Below are 18,585 nucleotides of genomic sequence, written 5' to 3'. Positions count from 1 at the left end.
TTGCTGTGGCTCAAACTTCCAAAACTATATTGAATAAGAGTGGTGAGAGTGGGCAGCCTTGTCTTGTTCCTGATCTTAGTGGAAATGCTTTCAGTTTTTCACCATTGAGGATGATGTTGGCTGTGGGTTTGTCATATATGGCCTTTATTATGTTGAGGAAAGTTCCCCCTATGCGTACTTTCTGCAGGGTTTTTATTATAAATGGGTGTTGCATTTTGTCAAAAGCTTTCTCTGCATCTATTGAGATGATCATATGGTTTTTCTCCTTCAAATTGTTAGTATGGTTTATCATGTTGATTGATTTGCATATATTGAAGAATCCTTGAATTCCTGGAATAAACTCCACTTGATCATGGTGTATGATCCTTTTAATGTGCTGTTGGATTCTGTTTGCTAGTATTTTGTTGAGGATTTTTGCATCTATGTTCATCAGTGATATTGGCCTGTAGTTTTCTTTCTTTGTGACATCCTTGTCTGGTTTTGGTATCAAGGTGATGGTGGCCTTGTAGAAGGAATTTGGGAGTGTTCCTCCCTCTGCTATATTTTGGAAGAGTTTGAGAAGGATAGGTGTTAGCTCTTCTCTAAATGTTTGACAGAATTCGCCTGTGAAGCCATCTGGGCCTGGGCTTTTGTTTGTTGAAAGATTTTTAATCACAGTTTCAATTTCAGTGCTTGTGATTGGTCTGTTCATATTTTCTATTTCTTCCTGATTCAGTCTTGGCAGGTTGTGCATTTCTAAGAATTTGTCCATTTCTTCCAGGTTGTCCATTTTATTGGCATAGACTTGCTTGTAGTAATCTCTCATGATCTTTTGTATTTCTGCAGTGTCAGTTGTTACTTCTCCTTTTGCTATCGTTCCTTCATTTCTTTTTCATTTATTTCAGATTTGATTTTTATGATTTCTTTCCTTCTGCTGACTTTGGGGTTTTTTTGTTCTTCTTTCTCTAATTGCTATAGGTGCAAGGTTAGGTTGTTTATTCGAGATGTTTCCTTGTTTCTGAAGGTGGGCTTGTATTGCTATAAACTTCCCTCTTAGAACTGCTTTTGTTGCATCCCATAGGTTTTGGGTCGTCATGTCTCCATTGTCATTTGTTTCTAGGTATTTTTTTATTTCTCTTTGATGTCTTTAGTGATCACTTTGTCATTAAGTAGTGTATTGTTTAGCCTCCATGTGTTTGTATTTTTTACAGATCTCTTCCTGTAATATCTATTCTCATGGTGTTGTTGTCGGAAAAGATACTTGATACAATTTCAATTTTCTTAAATTTACCAAGGCTTGATTTGTGACCCAAGATATGATCTCTCCTGGAGAATGTTCCATGAGCACTTGAGAAAAATGTGTATTCTGTTGTTTTTGGATGGAGTGTCTTATAAAGTTCAATTAAGTCCATCTTGTTTAATGTATCATTTAAAACTTGTGTTTCCTTATTTATTTTCATTTTGGATGATCTGTCCATTGGTGAAAGTGGTGTGTTAAAGTCCCCTACTATGAATGTGTTATTGTCAATTTCCCCTTTTATGGCTGTTAGTATTTGCCTTATGTATTGAGGTGCTCCTGTGTTGGGTGCATAAATATTTATAATTGTTATATCTTCTTGGATCGATCCCTTGATCATTATGTAGTGTCCTTCTTTGTCTCTTCTAATAGTCTTTATTTTAAAGTCTATTTTGTCTGATAGGAGAATTGCTACCGCAGCTTTCTTTTGGTTTCCATATCTTTTTCCATCCCCTTACTTTCAGTCTGTATGTGTCTCTAGGTTGACCTGAAGTGGGTCTCTTGTAGACAGCAAATATATGCATCTTGTTTTGTATCCATTCAGCCAATCTGTGTCTTTTGGTGGGAGCATTTAGTCCATTTACATTTAAGGTAATTATCGATACGTATGGCAATAGGTTATTTATTTGGCATTAACAAAGAATGAGTTTTCCAAATAAATTGTCTAGTATAAATTACTTCTTCTCATTTAAGTGCTAAAACTATATTTAGAGCTTTTTTTTAATGGAATCTTACTAAAATTTATTATTTGCCCCAAATCTAATGTAGAGCATTCTGAAGAGAAAGTAACATTTTATAGATTGTCGAATGTCATCAGAGTGAATATTAATTACAATGCTGTATATGTCTATAGTAAAACCATTAGAAGCATTTGAAGTTAAGTTGGGTTCTTTACTCCCACACTAAGTAGTCTCAGTGTACTCCATTTAAAAATTTCTTCTCTGGTTCTGCATGGTTTGTTTTTGTTCTTTCCACTGCTAATAAGCTATTGGGTACTATGCTTACCTTTGACAGTGTGTGCCCTAAACATTCATCCTTTTCCTTCTTTCTTATTTGCTGTCGCATTTTGCTTTTGGCTACCAAGTTGTGAACTCAGTCGGATTTTTGGCATCTGTTCTTTTTTTGAAGCATAGTTGATTTCCAGTGTTGTGTTAATTTCTGCTGTACAACAAAGTGAATCAGTTATATATATTTTTTTATATTATTTTCTATTCTGGTTTATCCCAGGATGTTGAATATTTTCCCTGTGCTATACAGTAGAGTCTTGTTGTTTACCCATTCTATATGTAATAGTTTGCATCTACTAATTCCTAACTCCCAGTCCATCCCTCCCCCACCTGCCTTCCCTCTTGGCAACCACAAGTCTGTTCTCTATGTCTGTGAGTCTGTTTCTCTTTCGTAAATAGGATCATTTGTGCCATTTTTTGATTCCACATATAAGTGATATGGTATTTGTCTTTCTGATTTCACTTATATGATAATTTCTAGCTGCATCCATGTTGCTGCAAATGACATTATTTCGGTTTTTTTTTCTTTTTTGTTTTGTGGTACGTGGGCCTCTCACTATTGTGGCCTCTCCCGTTGCGGAGCACAGGCTCCGGATGCGCAGGCTCAGCGGCCATGGATCACTGGCCCAGCCGCTCCGCGGCATGTGGGATCCTCCCAGACCGGGGCAGGAACCCGTGTCACCTGCATCAGCAGGCAGACTCTCAACCACTGCGCCACCAGGGAAGCCCCTATTTCGTTCTTTTTTATAGCTGAGTAGTATTCCATTGTATATATATACCACATCTTTTTTATCCATTCATCTGTTGATGGACATTTAGGTTGTTTGCATGTCTTGGCTATTGTGAATATTGCTTCTGTGAACATAGGGGTGCATGTATCTTTTTGAATTACAGTTTTATCTGGATATATGCCCAGGAGTGGGATTGCTGGATCATATGGTAATTGTACTTTAGTTTCCTGAGGAACCTCCATACTGTTTTCCGCAGTGGCTGCACCAACTTACATTTCCACCAACAGTGTAGGAGGGTTCCCTTTTCTCCACACCCTCTCCAGCATTTGTTATTTGTAGGCTTTTTAATGATGGCCATTCTGAGAAGCACGTGGTGGTACCTCATTGTGGTTTTGATTTGCATTCCTCTAACTAATTAGCGATGTTGTGCATCATTTCATATGTCTATTGGCCATCCGTATTTCTTCTTTGGAGAAATGTCTCTTTAGGTCTTCTGCCCATTTTTCAATTGGATTGTTTTCTTGTTGTCAAGTTGTATGAACTGCTTGTATATTTTGGAAATTAAGCGCTTGTCGGTTGCATTGTTTGCAAATATTTTCTCCCATTCTGTAGGTTGTCTTCGTTTTGTTTAGGGTATCCTTTGTTGTGCAAAAACTTATGTTTGATTAGGTCCCATTTGTTTATTTTTGTTATTTGTATTGCCTTGGGAGTCTGACCTAAGAAAACATTGGTATGATTTATGTCAGAGGATGTTTTGCTCATGATCTCTTCTAGGAGTTTTATGGTGCCTTGTCTTATATTTAAGTCTTTAAGAGTTTACTTTTGTGCATGGTGTAAGGGTTTGTTATAACTTCATTGATTTACATGCAACTGTTGAACTTTCCCAGCACCACTTGCTGAAAAGACTTCTTCCCATTTTATATTTTTGCCTCCTTTGTTGAAGATTAATTGGCCATAGGTATGTGGGTTTATTTCTGGGCTCTCTATTCTGTTCCATTGATCCATAGGTCTGTTTTATGTGCCAGTACCACACTGTTTTGATTACTGTAGCTTTGTAGTATTGTCTGAAGTCTGGGGGGGTTATGCCTCCCGCTTTGTTCTTTTTCCTCAGGATTGCTTTGGCAATTCTGGATATTTTATGGTTCCATATAAATTTTAGGATTATTTGTTCTAGTTGTGTGAAAAATGTCATAGGTAATTTGATAGAGACTGCACTAAATCTGTAGATTGCTTTGGGTAGTATGGCCATTTTAACAATATTAATTATTCCAATCCAAGAGCATGGGGTATCTTTCCATTTCTTTGAATAATCTTCAGTTTCCTTTGTTAATGTTTTATAGTTCTCAGCATATAAGTCTTTCACCTCCTTGGTGAGGTTTATTCCTAAGTATTTTATTTTAAAAGGTTTTTTTTTCTTTTATTTTCCCTTTCTGATATTTCATTGTTGGTGTAAAGAAATGCAACCGATTTCTGTATGTTCATCTTGTATCCTGCTACCTTGCTGAATTCATTTATCAGTTCTATTAATTTTTTGTGTGGAGTCTTTAGGATTTTCTATATATAGTATCATGTCATCTACATATGGTGACAGTTTTCCCTCTTCCAATTTGGATACCTTTTATTTCTCTTGTCTGACTGCTGTGGCTAGAACTTCCAATACTATGTAGAATAGAAACGGTGAGAGTGGGCATCCTTGTCTTCCATATTTTTGTGGAATGCTTTCAGCTTTCACTGTTGAGTATTATTTTGACTGTGGGTTTGTTATAATTTTTATTATGTTGAGATATATTCCCTCTGTACCCACTTTGGTAAGAGTCTTTATCATGAATGGATGTTGAATTTTGTCAAATGCCTTTCTTACATGTATTGAGATGACCATGTGGTGTTTATCTTTTCTTTTGTCCATGTGGTATATCACATTGATTTACATATGTTGAACATCCTTGTGAACTTGGGATGAATCCCACTTGGTCATGGTGTAAGATCTTTTTTATGTATTGTTGGATTTGGTTTGCTAGTATTTTTTTGAGAATTTTTGCATCTATATTCATCAAAGAAATTGGCCTGTAATTTTCTTTTTTGGTGGTGTCTTTGCTTTTGCTATCAGAATGATGGTGGCTTTGGGAGTGTTCCCTCCTCTTCAGTTTTGGTGGGCTGTATGTTTCTAGAAAGTTGTCCATTTCTTCTAGGTTGTTGAATTTGTTGACATATAATTGTTCATAGTATTCTTTTATGGTTTTTTTGTATTCCTGCAGCATCAGTTGAGATTTCTCCTTTTTCATTTCTTATTTTGTTTACCTTTCAAAGAAGCAGCTCTTGGTTTTATTGATTTTTTTCTATTGTTTTTTAATCTCTTATTTATATCCTCTCTGATCTTTATTATTTCTTTCCTTCTGCTGACTTTAGGTTTTGTTTGTTCTTTTTCTTTTAGGTGGTAGGTTCGGTTTGAGATTTTCCTTGTATTTTGAGAAAGGCCTGTATCGCTATGAACTGCTCTAAGAACTGCTTTTGCTGCATCCCATAGCTTTTGTATGGTTGTGTTTTCATTGTCATTTGTCTCCAGATATTTTTTAATTTCCTCATTGACCCGTTGCTTTTTTAGTTTGTTGTTTGGTCTCCATGCAATCTTTTTTTTCTCATTTCTTTTTCCATGGTTGATTTCTAGTTTCATGCCACTGTCAAAGATGCTTGAAATAATTTTTATACCAGATTTTGTTTTGCGCCCTATTTGGTCAATCTTAGAGAATGTTCCATGTCCACTTGAAAAGAATGTGTATTCTGTGTTTTTTGGATTTAGTCCTGAAAATGTCAATTAACTCTAACTGTTCTGTTGTATCATTTAGGATATCTTTGCCTTCTTGATTTTCTGTCTAGAATATCTGTCCATTGATGTGAGTGGGGTGTTAAAGTCTCCTACTATCATTGTATTCCCATCAGTTTCTCCCTTTATGTCTGTTAGTTTTTGTTTTATGTACTTGGGTGCTCCTATATTAGGTGCATATATGTTGACGAGTGTAATGAGTGTAAAATCCTCTTTTTTTTTAACATCTTTATTGGAGTATAATTGCTTTACAATGGTGTGTTAGTTTCTGCTTTATAACAAAGTGAATCAGTTATACATATACACGTTCCCATTTCTCTTCCCTCCTGCATCTCCCTCCCTCCCACCCTCCCTATCCCACCCTTCTAGGTGGTCACAAACCACCTTGCTGATCTCCCTGTGCTATGCGGCTGCTTCCTACTAGCTATCCACTTTACGCTTGGCAGTGTATATATGTCCATGCCACACTCTCACCTCGTCACAGCCTACCCCTCCCTCTCCACATAGTCCATGCTCTAGTAGGTCTCTGTCCTCTTCTTGTATTGATCCTTTTATCATTATATAGCGTCCTTCTTTGTTTTTATGGCCTTTGTTTTAAAGTCTGTTTTGTCTCATTGCAACCCCTGCTTTCCTGTCATTTCCGTTTGCATGAAATATCTTTTTCCATCCCCTCACTTTCAATCTATGTGTGTCCTTTGCCCTAAAGTGGATCTTATGTATGCAGCACAATGTAAGGCTCTTGTTTATTTATCCAGTCTGCCATACAGTGTATTTTGATTGGAGCATTCAGTCCATTGACATTTCAGATAATTATTGATAACTATGTATTTATTGCCATTTAAACTTTGTTTTCCAGTTGATTCTATGTTTCTTTTTGTTGTTCTTTTTGTGGTTTGATGATTTCCTTTTATTTTATGCTTGTGTCCTTTATTTGGTTGTTGTGAATCTATTGTTATTGATTTGTGATTACCGTGTTTTTTCAAGTATGTTAACCCCTTCCAATAGCTGCTTGCTTTAGACTGATAGTCATATAGGCTCAAACACATTCTAAAAAAAAAAAATCTACATTTTCTTACTCTCCCCCACATTTTATGATTCTGATGTCCTCTTTTACATCTTTATGTTTATCCTTTTGCTGTCCCTTGTGTTTATCATCACTTCCACAAATAGCTTTTTTTTTTCTTTTTGATCTGTATACTGGTTTATTTAAGTGATTTACTTTCCAATTGTGAGCTTCTCTTTCCTATATCTTCTTGCTTCCGTTCTATTTAGAGAAGACCTTTCACTATTTCTTTTAGGATAGGTTTAGTATTGCTTTAGTCTTTTGGTTTTTGCTTGACTGAGAAATTCTTTATCTCCCCTATTCTAAATGATAATGTTGCTGGGTAGAGTATTCTAGGTTGCAGATTTTTCTATTTTAAGACTTTGAATTGAACATCTTGTTCTTGATTCTCACAGGTTGATTCTTGCAGGTAATTGCCAGATAATGAATAACATTTTATTTCCCTGTTTTGTCTGCTTCAAATTAATGATATGTCTTTGTTGTTCTTCAAACATTTTCTTTTCCTTATATTGAGTTTTTTTGTTTCTATAGCATCATACAAAAAGTGCACTTAATCTGAATTGTACTTTTTAATTTTTGCACTTTATTTTCATTCACTTAATTAACTTATTAGCAAAACTAGTTTGCTTCAGTTTGTAACCTTAATTCTGATTTTCTTTTTTGGACAAAATCCTTTCATCTGGACTTTCAAAGGTTGCAAAGAGCAGAGACGACCTCTCATTACCTCAAGTCACAGATATTTAGTGTGAACATATGTGGAGACTATAAGGAATAGTGGAAACAATCTCTTTAGATCTCATAGAGAAATAGAAGGTCATTCTGTAAACAAATGCATTTGCAAGTTCGACCTAAAAGAGAAGGGAAACACTGTTTAGAAAATAGCACATAGTTCTGATGACAAGGTAATCTCCTTGTCTCCTGAGAATCAGTCAAGTGTCCCTTGCTGTCTACTGTAGTGCTGTGCCATTATCATCACATCACCACCTTCTTTACTTGCTTCTGCTGCTCATACCTCTGTGATTCACTTCCTACCTCATGATTTCTGCTTCCTGTAGTCTCTCTGGGTATGTCTTTTGCCTCTCTTTCTTATTGGCTGTATGTTTGTGTTTATTGTTCATTTTTGGCATTTAAGAAGAGGATTTACTGTTTTTGGCCAGCCACCATCCCCTATGGGAAGCACCTGTTCAAGAAAACACTTCAGTCTAACCATTTCATAAATCAGTGGATAAAAGATGTTTGCCTTTAAGTTAGTTATCTACTCTGGTAGAAGCCAGGGCGTGGGATCCTACAGTTTGCCTGCTTGGGTATATGGAAGCTCTTGTGGATACTGAACTATCACCAGTCTGCTCATTATAAGTGGCTTGCTTTTTAGGCAAGTTTGTAAACAGTGAGCTGGGGACTTCCAGTTCAGTCTAGGGTCTGGAAAGCTGGAAAGAGTGTCACTCCCAGTGTAACAACAAGAGAAGCCTGGATAATCTGTAGAATCATTACTTAAAAAAAATTTTCAGCGATCTGAGGTTACAGTGCCATCAACTAGCTTGAAATCCAAGGGAAAAACAGGTACCACCAAGGAGAGATTGGATAGGAGAGCTGGTTCATCTGAACATAGGAAGAAGAAAGGATTGCCATGTAAGTGGGTAAGGAAAATCCAACAAACTGCTAAAAGCCTAGTGGGGGCTAACAAGAAAGTACAGAACCCATGGGATTTACAGATCCTCTTTATGGACCTTGACCAGGGCCTGATGCGGAAGACGGGGAGCAGGGGAGGAGACGGACAGGGGGAAAGCCACCCTGGTGATGCAGCATTGGAGAAGGGAAGTATCTTCTGCCGTGAAAGAAGAATGAAGTCCTGCCTGGTTTATTTTCCTTAAGTAGCAAAAGCCTTAAGCTGCTGAGGGAAGAGCATCAGATCTTATCCTAAGGGCTCAGAAGAAGACCCACGGCAGCCGGGGGAAAATAAAAATAACTTTAAAACACCACCGCTATGCCTGGGGCAGGGGCAGGAAATCAAGGGTAGATTATCAGAATTCTCCTACCACTGGAGATGAGGCAGTATCACTAAAAAGGCCCAAACCCAAGGACACAAGGCCCAATACTGAAGCTGAACAAGAGAACCCTCTGCCTATATCCTTCCATCCACCATCATCAAGGCTGAGAAGCACCAAGTAACAGGCAATAATAATCTACCACTAGGGAAGGAGTAAGAGCATAGAGAGACTCTGAAATGCGGATGCATGGTGAAGGCCTGAAGTTAGGGGTGGAACAGTGCAGTTGGGGAAGATCCTCCAGCATCTCAGTCCCCACCAGAGTGCAAAGTAACACTGAAGGAATTTGAAGTTGGTGATGCACTGAAGGTAACCATAGCAACAACAGAATTCAAGCTCAGATCAGCCCTTTCTTAGCCCTTTCTCAACCTCCCTCTGTCATGACCACCCACACGAATGGCCTAGCAGAAGAAATGTGTCCATTACCAGGCATAAATACTGCTTACCTCAGTCTCTACAGTTTTTTACATCCAGTATTCAGTCAAAGGTTACAAGACACACAAAAAGAAGTAAAACACACAAAAAGAAGTAAAAAAAAATCCTGCTGTCAAGAAACAAGGGGAAACAAACCAGACTCAGAGATGACCCCTATTTTGGAACTACCAGACAAAGGATTTAAAATAACTGTGGTTAATACGTTAAAGCCTCTAGTAGAAAAGGTGAATAAATTAATACAGAATTTTAGCAGAGAGAAACTGTAAAAGAGTCGATTAAAAATGCTTGAAGTTTAAAAAAAAAAACAAAAAACCCACAGCAACAAGAGAAGAATGCCTTCAACAAACTCATCAGTATAGTCAATACATCTGAGGGGAAAAAAAAATCAGTAACCTTGAAGACTGATTTCAGTTCTGCTAATTTTTACTAACCTAAGAGGGTGGAAGTGGGGTGGGATTAAAAACAAACAAAAAAACAGAGCATCCAAGAGCTGTGGGGCAATATCAGATGGTCTACTATACATCTAGTTGGAATCCCAGAAGGGACATGGAACATTTGCCAAAATAGACCATATTCTGGGCCATAAAATAAATGTCAATAAATTTAAAAGAATAAGAATCATGAACAGAATGTTCTCTGGCCATAACAGAATTAAATTAGAAATTAATAGAAAAATCTGGAAAATCCACAAGTATTTGGAAATTAAATACATTTCTGAATAACCTACGAGTCATAGTGGAACTCACATAGGAAGTAGGAAGTATTTTGAATCGAACGAAAATGAAACAGCACATATGGGATGCAGCTAAAGCAGTTCTTAGAAGGAAATTTATGGCATTACATGTTATATTACAATAGAAAAAGTGTCTCAATTTTATAATTTAAGCTTCCATCTTAAACCAGGAAAAGAAGAGCAAACCAAGTCTAAAAAGCAAGTAGGAGGAAGGGAACTTACAAAGAGCAGAAATGAGTGAAACTGAAAACTGAAAATAATAAAACCAATGAAAAGATCAAAATTGGTAAGTCTCTAGCCAGAGTAACCAAGGAAAAAGACAACACAAATTACCATATCAGAAATAAAAATGGACATGTCAGGACAAGTCCAAAAGACAGTAAAGTATAATAATGGGATGTTATAAACAACTCTATTTTCATATATTTGACAATTTAAGTGAAGCTAATTCCTTGAAAGACAAGCATTACCACAGTTCACTGAAAAAGAAACAGATAACCTTAATAGTCTTATATCTGTTAAAGAGACTGAATTTATTGTTAGGAACCTTCTGACAAATCTCCAGACCTAGGATGCTTCACTGGTGTGCTCTACCAAATGAACAAACAATACTAATTCTATACTTCCAGAAAACAGAAGAGGAAGGAACACCTCCCACCTTGTTTTATAAGGCCAGCACTACCCTGATAGCAAAGACATGACAGAAAGGAAAACAGGAAAAAAATTAAAAACCACACCAGTATCCCTCATGAATATAGATCAAAAGTCCTCAGTAAAATATTAGTAAATGAAATCCAGCAGTAAGTAAAAAGGATAATACATCATGACCAAGCAGTGTTTACCCAGGGAATTCAAGGCTGATTCATCAACATTCAAGTATCAATCAACATAATTCAGTGTATCATCAGACTAAAGAAGAAAAATATTTGACCATTCTAGTAGATGCAGAAAAAGAACTGACAAAACTTAGTATCTGTTTATGATAAAAGTGCTTAGCAAACTAGGAGTTGAAGGTAACTGCCTCCTTGAAAAACCTAGTGTTAACATCGTATTTCATGGTAAAAATACTAGAATGCTTTCCCCTAAGATTGGTAACAGGCGGGCTTCCCTGGTGGCGCAGTGGTTGGGAGTCCGCCTGCCAATGGCAGGGGACACGGGGTTCGTGCCCCGGTCTGGGAGGATCCCACATGCCGCGGAGCGGCTGGGCCCGTGAGCCATGGCCGCTGAGCCTGCACATCTGGAGCCTGTGCAAAAGATAGGCAAGGGTGTTTGCCCTCATTACTCCTAGTCAGCATCATGCTGGAGCTCCTAGCTAGTGCAGTGAGGCAAGAAAAAGTAGTAAAAGGTATAAAGAATTATCAAGAGGTTTTAGTAACTACCATGAGAAAGATGAAACCATTTTTAGGTGCTATCTTAAAAGCAGTGTTTATCTGCAGTTCCTTTGTCTACTCTTAGCTTGCAACCTTTGAATGGAATTATAAGTTTTCCTAACATGGCTGCTGACCAACCTAATAAGTATCATACATCTTAAGTGGTGTAATCTTTTTTATTTATCTGTATGGAATACTTGATTTTAAAATGAAGAACAGGAAGGCTAGAATTTATTAAATGAATATCACAGTCTCTTACTACATGAAGAAAAAATTATCTCAAGTAAAGGGAGTGTTTTATCTCACAGTAAATTATATTTGCAGTTAGTTAGTTCCATCAGACTAGTTTATTATAATTTGTTTGTAAAACTTACAGATAATTAGTTTTGAGTATATTTAAAGCATCCAAATCTTATTTGAGGAATAATGTGTTCACTTTCTGAGGGCCAGATCCACAAACTATTTGCTGAAACATGCATTAATGGAAAGTATAAAACTGAAAGTAATGAGAACACAGTTGAAACTACAGAAAAACTGAATTTGACAATAAACTTACTGTAAAATGTAATATAAAAGGCCAGTCAGTTGGCAGTTATTTTGAAAATAAACCTCACTTAGCCAGTGTTTATCAGGAGCAAAGGGAGAGAAGAAACAGTCTGTGAACACTGTGTGCCAGCCTGTTCCCCTTCTGCAGAGAACAAGTACCGGCCCCACCCAAAAGCCCTATCCCTTGGCATTGTTGCAGCAACACAAATTAGGTTGCTGTCTCTGGATGCTCCTGTGACCAGTAGCCTATGTGGGAGAGCCACTTCACAGCTTTCCCTATTGAACATAGGTCAGGTCTCCACCTTTAATTTCAACTCAACATTTTATTCTCCAGTCTGCTCTAAAACTCATGGAAGCAATTCATTGTTTATTAAGTGCTATGCATATTTTATGTTTTCTATATTTGATATGATTTTTGTTGGTTTTTAGGCATTTTTAACTCTGATAAACAGCATTTGTAATGAAGAATGTCACTGCAACCTCTTTCCATTAAAAAAAAGTATTCCTATAGATGGAATCCAGTTATGAGCCTCAACCTAATGAGTCTGTAGTAAAATGAGTTCCTTTAGCCATCAATATTGCAATAAAGTTATTAACATAATGAACATTCTTGACATTTTACTGTAAATAGACAATACAAAGTCAATAATTTGTAAACAGATCTGCGTTTGAATCCTAGCATTGTGATTTTTCTGTGTAGCCTAGAATGTTACTCAAGCTCTCTCAAGTATATTCTTCCATCTATGAAGATAATAACAGCCTTGTGGGTTATTGATGTTAATATTTATAACATGTCTGGTACATAGATTGTGCTCATAAATCATAGTAGCTATCATTGTTCTTGGTAGTTATTATTACAAGTTAGCATTTGTAAGCTTCATATTTGTATTCTGTGGTTTAAAAAATATTCTGCCTATAAAGTTGGTGCTTTATAGCATGTTGTAAACGAGTTACTAACAGTTGACAAATACTATAGTGTAGTGGTTTAGAACATAGACTCCAGATTCAAATCTCAGCTGCACAACTTATTACCAGGCTGACCATGGGCAAGTTACTTAAATCCTTTACCAGGCTGACCATGGGCAAGTTACTGAAATCCTTTGTGCGTCACTTTCCTCAGCTTTAAGATAGACCTAACAATAGCACATTTCTCCCAGGAGCATTATGAAGATTAATCAGTTTTAGGTGTGTAAAAAGTTTAGAACAGTTGTTGACATGTAGTTCTGTGTGTCAGCTGTCATCCGTATTATTATTAATTTGTTGTTGAGTAAATGATTTTTTGTCACTTTTTATTTTAGGTGAATCTTGGAAGCAACCAGTACCTTTTCTCTGTCATAGTGGATCCTAAAGAAATGCCCTGCTTCTGTCTGCGCCATGATGTTGATGCCCTTCTCTGGCAACCACACTCTGGCAACCACGATGATATGTGGGAGCATATCGCAACTTTCAATGCTTTAGGTATAAGCAAGCTCTTTGACAACTTTTTCCTTTATATTGAAAATTAGTCAATTCTTTTTTTTTCAAGTTTTTGGGTTTGTTTAAATTTGAGCTGTCCTAAGTATGCTTGGATTGATTTGTGCTATAATTTGGTTGCTTGCACATAGTTGATGAATATTAGTACTTTTGGTACAGTAGGACTAATTTGTTTTTATGCTTGTGCATAAGATCAGCACAGAATAGAAATCAAAGTGGTTATCTAACTGCATGAATCATTCTAATCAGTTATTTGCTTATTCCAACTAAGCTATACAATATCAGAATATGAACAAGGGGCTTGACAGTACCCTACATGGAACTTGTATTCAGGTTTCTTCAGAGTAGTCTTCGGTAATCATGGAATTGCTCTAAGGTAAAGCACATTATGAGACATCTTTCATGGAACTTATGTGAAAAACAGCCATTATAATGAAAACACTTAGGGAAGATGATGATAAGCAGAAATGAAATTTATTCTGTAGGATAAAAGGGAAAATACTGGTTTTAAAACTAGAGCTTGAAACATTTTGAGCTACATAATTGTAGACTTACGCAATAATTGATTTAATGATAAAATACATTAGTATTTTGTGGGAGAAATTTTTTATATGAATTGACCACAGCTATTGCTTTATTGAAAGGTTATTTTAAACTGCCAGCAGGAATTAAAATTATGCATTGTGACTGCTGTATATGTACAACCCTAATTGTAGAGGAGATTTTTTTCAATTATCCCTTATAGTTAATAATATGGGCTGTTAAACTGGTTAATTCAGACTCCAAATGGATTTTTATGACCTGAAATAAAGTTTGATTGAATAATTTAGCCACATAATTTCTAGTTCTACTAAAATTCCTGATTTTTTATTCTCCTATTTTTTTCAGTAAGAGGGAAAGCTTTATCTTAATTTTCAGATATTCCTTTTGTATCCCTAAATCCCCTAGTATAATGGAATTCTATTATGCTTGAGTTTAAGTTAAATCAACATTACATTAGATGTGTAGTCTTGAGATGTTATATACATTATTTCGTCAAGATTAGCCTGGAGAGCTAAATCTAGGCTCTCAAATAGGTATCTGTGTCCTTTCTAATTTTTCCTCCTCAAGCCCTGCTTAATATTAAAAAACCAGCATTGATCTGCCTGTGCTCAGTGGTTCCTTTGCTCATTCATTGTTTGATGAGGTCTCAATTTACATTAGTGTTGTATTTCCTCTCTCACATGTTATAATGTTCAGTAATCATGTCCCAATCTGAAAATTCTAATTTTTATTTCAGAACATAAATGCTCTTTTAGACTATAAAGATAATTCTTAAAAAGATTATTTCAAAGTTTAATTAGTTTTCAAGGGATATCCCAATGGAATTTTTTAAAATAGATACTTGAATTTTCTTTGAATTTGTAGTGGTCTCAAGGCTCTGCTTCTTCTGAGAGGTGAAGTACAAATCCTGTTACAGTGTTGGTATTTGTGTATAAAAATGCCACTAACATTACAGAAATAATGGGAATGCACTGTGCATATTAGTACCTTTGGGGATGGGGTCTGCATTATAACACACTCCTAAAATAACTTTATAATACATCCTATAAACATTTTCCCATTTATCTGATAAGAAGAAAAGATGCTGTAATGCCACATCTCTGATTGATGTACTCTATTATTTAAAGATATTTTGGCATGTTTTTAGTGTGTTAGATTTTTAATGTTTTAATTATTCATGGAAATTATATAGGAACTATATTGTGCTTTTTTTTGAAGGGATGAAACACTATTTTGTTCCTTAGGAATTAATGCTTTAATTTTGCACCATTTGGGAGAGACTGATTGTGGCTAGTCATTAATGGTTCAGAATTTAACCACTGTTGAGTATCTATGATATATATTTTTATTTAATCCTTTCAATTTATAATAAGATTTATGAACTATTAAATGTTAAATCACTGTTTTTCCCCTTCTGTTTAATATACAGTTTTTCTTTTTTTTTTGTCTCATATTTCTTGGCAGGCTACGTCCAAGCATCAAAGAGAGACAAAAAATTTTTTGCCTGTGCTCCAAATTACTCTTACGCAGCCCTTTGCGAGTGCCTTCGACGAGTTTTCATCTATCGTCAGCCCACTCCCATGTCCACTGTACTTTACAATAGGAAGGAAGGCAGGCAAGTAGGGCAGGTTGCTAAGCAGCAAGTAGCAAGCCTAGAAACCAGTGATCCTATTTTAGGCTTTCAAGCAACAAATGAGAGATTATTTGTTCTCACTACCAAAAACCTCTTTTTAATAAAGGTAAATACAGAGAATTAATTACTCCAACATGTTGGCTTCTCTGTACTGGAAAAGTATTCAGTGGTAGCTGGAAGGCTGGGCAGTTGTGCTGTAATCTGTTAAGTTTTTATTGTGTTAAAATTATCTTGTATGAATTTATTTTTTAAAGGATATTGGAAATATATTCGAGATTATGAGTCTATAAAAGCTATGGAATGAAGCTGCAAATTTAGAGAAAATTAGCTTCTGTAAAAAATGTAAAGATAGTATTAGCAAGTATAATTAATTTTTTAAAAACAGGCTAGAATCTCATCTTTTATATGAAAGATGTACAATTCATGTTTAAATAAAAATATTTATCATGTATTCTTTGTTCACTGATACAGTTTCTACTTCTTTACCTATAGAATGTATAGGATAATAGTTAAAGTGTTGATTCTTGTAAATACTTTTTAAATGGACTGAAAAGCTGGGGTAGAGGGAGAAATATAACAGGTACAGCAGGTCTAGTACTGTTAAAGTTTGCTGAGAGACCTTAAGTGTTTTTTCATATTAAATATAACTTTATTTCACTTAACTTTTATCCATTTGGTCTTCCACAGACATAAATAAAGAGAGATGATAAGGTTCTACGAAGTGTAGCTCTTACCCATTGCCATATAACAAACCACTCCAAAACTCAGTGGTTTAAAACAGGATGTTCTATAATTTTTCACGGTTCATTGACTTGACTGTCTCTGGTCTGCATGGCCTTTCTTCCTCCAGTAAGCTAGACCGTGTTTCTTCCCATGACAGAAAAAAACATTACAAGAGGGCAAGCCCTAATGTACAAGAGTTTATCAAGCCTGCACTTGCATCATATTTGCTCATCTTCCATTGAACAAAGCAAGTCTAGAGTCAGTGTGAGAGTGGAGTACACAAGGATACAGATAGCAGGTGGTATGATTCACTGGGAGCCATTTATGTAGCACTCTACCATACAAATTATAATTCATCCTGGTAGTTCTCCTTACATTTCTACAGTTAAGAAAAAAGTAATCCTGTTTGTTTATACATTAAATATGTTTTGCCATGAATTTTAGCTTCTTATATTATTTCCTTGGATTTCTTTTGGTGTGCATTTACCTGGAAAATTGTTTCCTTTTATACCATTTTTGTATACTTCTTATATATACTTCAAGTTAAATTTTATATTATAATAGGGGAATTGAGACTTTAATATAAGAGGCAGAAAATGAAGAAAAGAGTACAAGATAGGAAACATTTGTTCCTAACATATCTCTTGCCTATCTAGACAAGTGTTTGGCTGAATTAAATTTTAGTGAAAGAAGGAAAAATAAGTTTGAGAGACAGAAAAGGAGAAAAAAGATGGGGATTTACATGCATGTTCTAAACACTATGTCAGAAAGCGGTTTCCTGGAGAGAAGTATTGGGACGCTAGATAAAAAGTTGGGAAAAGTCCTGAGAACTGGTAGTGACAGTGGAGTCCTAATGGTACTCTGTTAGTACTAGGAAAGAGGACTAGAGAGCTATCAAGCATCAAGAGATCATGAACACAGAAAAAAAAAAAAAAGTATGGCTGAACCAAAAAACAAAACAGTGATATTTGCAGAACTTTTTAGTGTCATTGTGAAATTTAATGAAACAAGACTATTTTGACAGTGAACTATTAAAAGCCTTTGTTATGTGATAGTACATTTAAATTTTCTTTAAAATTTACCTCAGAGATCATAAATACCCTCTTAGGGAATTTAAGAAAAATACAGATTAATGTGGTGCTTAATTAACCATATGACAATATATATATGCAAATTTACATGTGGTAATTTCTTTCCTTTGTATATGTGATTTTTAACATGATTAATGTTGAATTGAAACCTATCAGGATAACTAGTCCTAAATATTTTTGCATATTGATCTATGTTAAGAGAGTAACAGGTCTAGAGCAGTGATTCCAAGTAATGTTTTCTTGAAATGTTTCAAGGATTCCACAGATATTTAACTCAGTTTGAATAATGTTCTAAAGAGATATATACAACAAGTGCTATGAACGTAGTACCTTGTGTTTTGTTGATTTTTTTTACCATAAATTATAAATGGGAATTTATAAAATATTTATGATAGTAATAAATAGTATTTTGTGTTTTTCATATGGAGTCATTTAACAATATTCATTATATCAACGTTTAGTAAGCATCAGCTATGTACCATAACATATTTTCAGGGCTAATGATAATACAGTTAAGTTAAAGACAAATATTCTAGTGATTTCCAGGTGAATTTTCTCTTTGAGTAAAGAAGTAGGTGGGGGGTAGGTGGAGTTGCTCTATTAGAAAGACATTTAACCAGGTCTGGAACCCATATGAGAACAAACAAAAGAGTTGCCAGTGGGAAGGGTCAGGAAGAGGATAATAAAGTTCAAGAAATTAACCAAAGAAAAGCATCATAAGGGACTACTATGAACAATTATATGCTAACAACTTTGTAACACAGAAAATGGATAAATTCCTAGAAACGTATAACCTATCAAGACTGAATCATGCAGAAATAGAAAATCTTAACAGACTGCTTACTAGTAAGGAGTAATAAAAAACCTCCCAACAAACAAAAGACCAGGACCAGACGGCTTCACTGGTGAATTCTACCAAACATTTAAAGAATTAATACCAATTCTTCCCAAACTCTTCCAAAAATACAGAAGAGGGAACCCATCCAAACTCATTTGAGGTGGCCAGCATTACCCTGATACCAAAACTATACCAGGAATGCCACAAGTAAAGAAACTTACAGGCCAATATCCCTGATGAACATAGATATTAAAATT

General features: G+C 35.6%; 1 protein-coding gene across 1 annotated transcript in view; it reads left to right on the top strand.

Moving 5' to 3' along the window:
- Positions 1-16,826, top strand: part of NUDCD1 (NudC domain containing 1) — an 88,360-nt gene extending 71,534 nt beyond the window's left edge. Inside the window, exons 9-10 of the mRNA XM_082859115.1 lie at positions 13,326-13,485; positions 15,508-16,826. Coding sequence (XP_082715241.1) covers positions 13,326-13,485; positions 15,508-15,800 — 453 coding nt within the window. The 3' untranslated portion in view covers positions 15,801-16,826. The remainder of the gene's footprint in view (positions 1-13,325; positions 13,486-15,507) is intronic.
- The last annotated feature ends 1,759 nt before the right edge of the window (positions 16,827-18,585 follow it).

This window comes from Leucopleurus acutus (genome assembly GCF_964270905.1).
Source record: "Leucopleurus acutus genome assembly, chromosome: 17".
Lineage (NCBI taxonomy): Eukaryota > Metazoa > Chordata > Mammalia > Artiodactyla > Delphinidae > Leucopleurus > Leucopleurus acutus.
Note: the sequence above shows the minus strand (reverse complement) of the source record. Positions and strands in the feature narration are given on the sequence as shown.